The sequence below is a fragment of the Arachis hypogaea genome, chromosome 20 (genome assembly GCF_003086295.3).
Source record: "Arachis hypogaea cultivar Tifrunner chromosome 20, arahy.Tifrunner.gnm2.J5K5, whole genome shotgun sequence".
NCBI lineage: Eukaryota > Viridiplantae > Streptophyta > Magnoliopsida > Fabales > Fabaceae > Arachis > Arachis hypogaea.
Genome location: NC_092055.1, coordinates 20007691 through 20010667, shown reverse-complemented (window position 1 = coordinate 20010667; position 2977 = coordinate 20007691). Strand labels below are relative to the sequence as shown.

The 2977-nt window shown below is 34.6% G+C and overlaps 1 protein-coding gene across 1 annotated transcript; it reads left to right on the top strand.

Annotated features, from left to right (window-relative positions):
* Positions 1 to 285: 285 nt before the first annotated feature.
* LOC112783049 (uncharacterized) lies at positions 286 to 2301 on the top strand. The gene has a single exon (XM_025825784.3). The coding sequence runs from the start codon at positions 799 to 801 to the stop codon at positions 2125 to 2127; it is 1329 nt and encodes a 442-aa protein (XP_025681569.1). The 5' UTR covers positions 286 to 798; the 3' UTR covers positions 2128 to 2301.
* Positions 2302 to 2977: the final 676 nt, after the last annotated feature.

The following is a 2977-nucleotide window of genomic DNA, read 5'->3' as shown; positions in this document are numbered from 1 at the left end:
TACTCTTTTTAATATTTAATATTTAATTTTATAAGACTAATTAGTATTTTTATCAATGATTTTTTTTTAAAATATATTTATGTAACACATTAATTATTAATATATAAAAATAATAATAAAAAATATAAAAAAATTAAACGGTATTAATAATTATTTTTAAAGATAATAAAACTTTCAACAAAAAAAATTATTAATTTTAATTAATTTTTAAAAAATAAATTAATAATTTAATATATTATATAGATTTATTTTATTAATATAAAAAAAATATTAATAAAAAATTAATCAATCTTATAAAAATAAAAATTAAAAATTAAAAAAAATATTTTATTTTTTTAAAAATTTCATTATCTTTCGAAATAATTGTCGCAGTTTTAAAGTTTTTCTCTGGTATTAATGTTTTCTTCCCAATCCATCCACTTCCGAATTTGACACTTATATATTACACTACTAGAAATTTAGAATACATGTGAGTTGAGAATTGAGATCCTTTAAACTCTTTTTCAACTCCATATTCTCTTTCATACCATGCGCCCCCTACATGGCCCATAATATTAACTAGTACAAACTATAAAACCATTCACTCATTTCACTGCCATCACTCTATGACAGCAATACACTCTTATCTTCCACTACTTTCCTCCCTCTCCCCCTAATTAATATAAATTCTTGGGTAGGCTTTTAGGCCATTCTCCATTACTGTAGAATCATATCTTCTTCGAAATTAACCACACTCATACACATACCCTTTCCCCTTTAATCAGATCCTGAAGTTGAAGCCAGTGTACATTTCACAAAATGGCTCCACGTGTGTACATTGGTTTCAGGCAGGTACTCTTTCTTTCTGTTCTGTTGATCCTTTTTGCATCAATTTGTTTCAGTGAGCCTCAATCCAAAGCTCTATCTAGTAGTAACAGTGGTAGTAGCATGAGAAGAAGAATGTTATTGGAATCTGATTCAGAACAAGAAGAGGAGTCCTATGAGCCACCCTTGAAAAAGAAACCCACCACCACCACCAAGCTAACCAAAACCAAAAACGACGGCGTTGGTTCCTTCAAGAACCAAACCAAAACCATAAAATCCAATATCAACAAGAAGAATCAAACCAAGATAGCCAAAACCACCGTCACCGACACTTCCCTCAAGAAGCTCAACTCCACCACACTCAAAATCAAGAAGAAGAAGCTCAACTCCACGTCAAAATCCTCTGCTTCTTTATATCTTTCATCTCCAACTAAAGAATCGTTGGATCCATTAAAATCAAGCTCCTCCAAGAACAAAACGACAAAAACCACCGGCACTACTAAGATAAACCCTGACCAGATCCAAAATCCAAAAAAATCCAGCAGCAACAAAACCAAGAAACAATCACAAGCCAGTAACAACGACGATTGGGTTTTCGATCAGGAGGAGAATCAAAATGACGAATTAGCCCTCTCCGATTTCAAAGATCTACCAATCAAGTTCCAACAAACACTCCTCCCAGACCTTGAAAGAATCTCAACGACCTCAAAGCTTTACATCACGAAAGCGAACAAAGAAATCACCAAAGGCTTCAAACCCTACGTTGGGAACAAGTACGCACCCACCATAGCCACGTTGCTATCATGCGCCTTCGTTCTTATCCCATTGCTTCTCGTGTCTCTCCTCTTCAACAAGATCAAAACCTATTTCTCTCTCCAGAAACTCTTGATCTTCATCCAAGCCTATCTCTCGATCTACTTCTTCATTCTCTGTCTTTCCTCCATTGTTACCGGTCTTGAGCCGTTGAGGTTTTTCTACGCTACTTCGCGGTCCACGTACGTGTGCCTGCAGGTTCTTCAGACGCTGGCTTATGTATTCTACCTCCTCCTGTTGGTGATGTACCTTGTTCTCGTGTTCTCTACTGACTGTGGCCTGGGCTCCAGGCTATTGGGCCTGGCCCAAACGTTTGTGGGCTTTTCAGTGGGCCTGCATTACTACATGACGGTGTTTCATAGGGTCGTGCTGCGGCAGGCGCCAAGGACTAATTGGAAGGTTCATGGGATTTATGCCACGTGTTTCTTTCTGATTTGTTTGGTGGCCAGGGCCGAGACGAGGAAGAAGACTTACTTGGAAGAAGGTGGGGAAGAAGGGAAGGAAAATTAGATTAAATTTCAAAAAATTTAATTACAGCTTATACTTTATATTTATATACAACGTTGATTAATTAAAACAAAAATTGACGTTGCAAATTATTTAATCATAGCTGCAAAAACCGAAGTTGTTACTCATAATGTATAATAATGTAATGCCGCAAGGCTTTAATTTTTTGGGCTTCTATATATATTTGTTCCACAGATATAATAAGTTCGAATTCAGGAAAAATAATATAGTGTATAATTATATTTTGCCTTTTGATTTAAGGCTTCATGAGTAATTATTAGTTTTTGATTATTTAATTCTTTTCCCGTTTATGTTATCTCCATTTGCAGTTTTAGGTCACCAGAAAAGATATTTCTAAGGTTACAACTTTAGGAGGCTGATAGTTTTTTTAAGGGTTAATTAACTTTAAGTTAAGAAATAATATTTTAAGAATAAATAATATTTTGGAGCTTATGTTTATAAGTTATAAGCATAACTAATTATTTTATAGAAGTGTAACTAATAATTTTACTCAACTGATTCTAAAAAAGTTCAAAAATAAAAAATATAAACAATAATTATTTCGTACTATTTTTAAAAATTGAGAAAATGACAAATAGGTCCCTGACCTTTTGTTCTGCGGACATTTTTGTCCTTGACCATTGAAAAATACTTTTAAGTCCCTGACCTTCACAAAACTTGGACGGATCAGTCCCTCCGCCCAAATGCCTCCGTCAGGGACTGATCCGTCCAAATGCCTCCGTCAGGGACTGATTCGTCCAAGTTTTATAAAGGTCAGGGACTTAAAAGTATTTTTCAATGGTCAGGGACGAAAATGTCTGCGGGACAAAAGGTCAGGGACTTATTTGTCCTT

Excerpts from the sequence above, each read along its gene's own strand:
- LOC112783049 (XM_025825784.3), top strand. The coding sequence starts at position 799 with ATGGCTCCACGTGTGTACATTGGTTTCAGGCAGGTACTCTTTCTTTCT.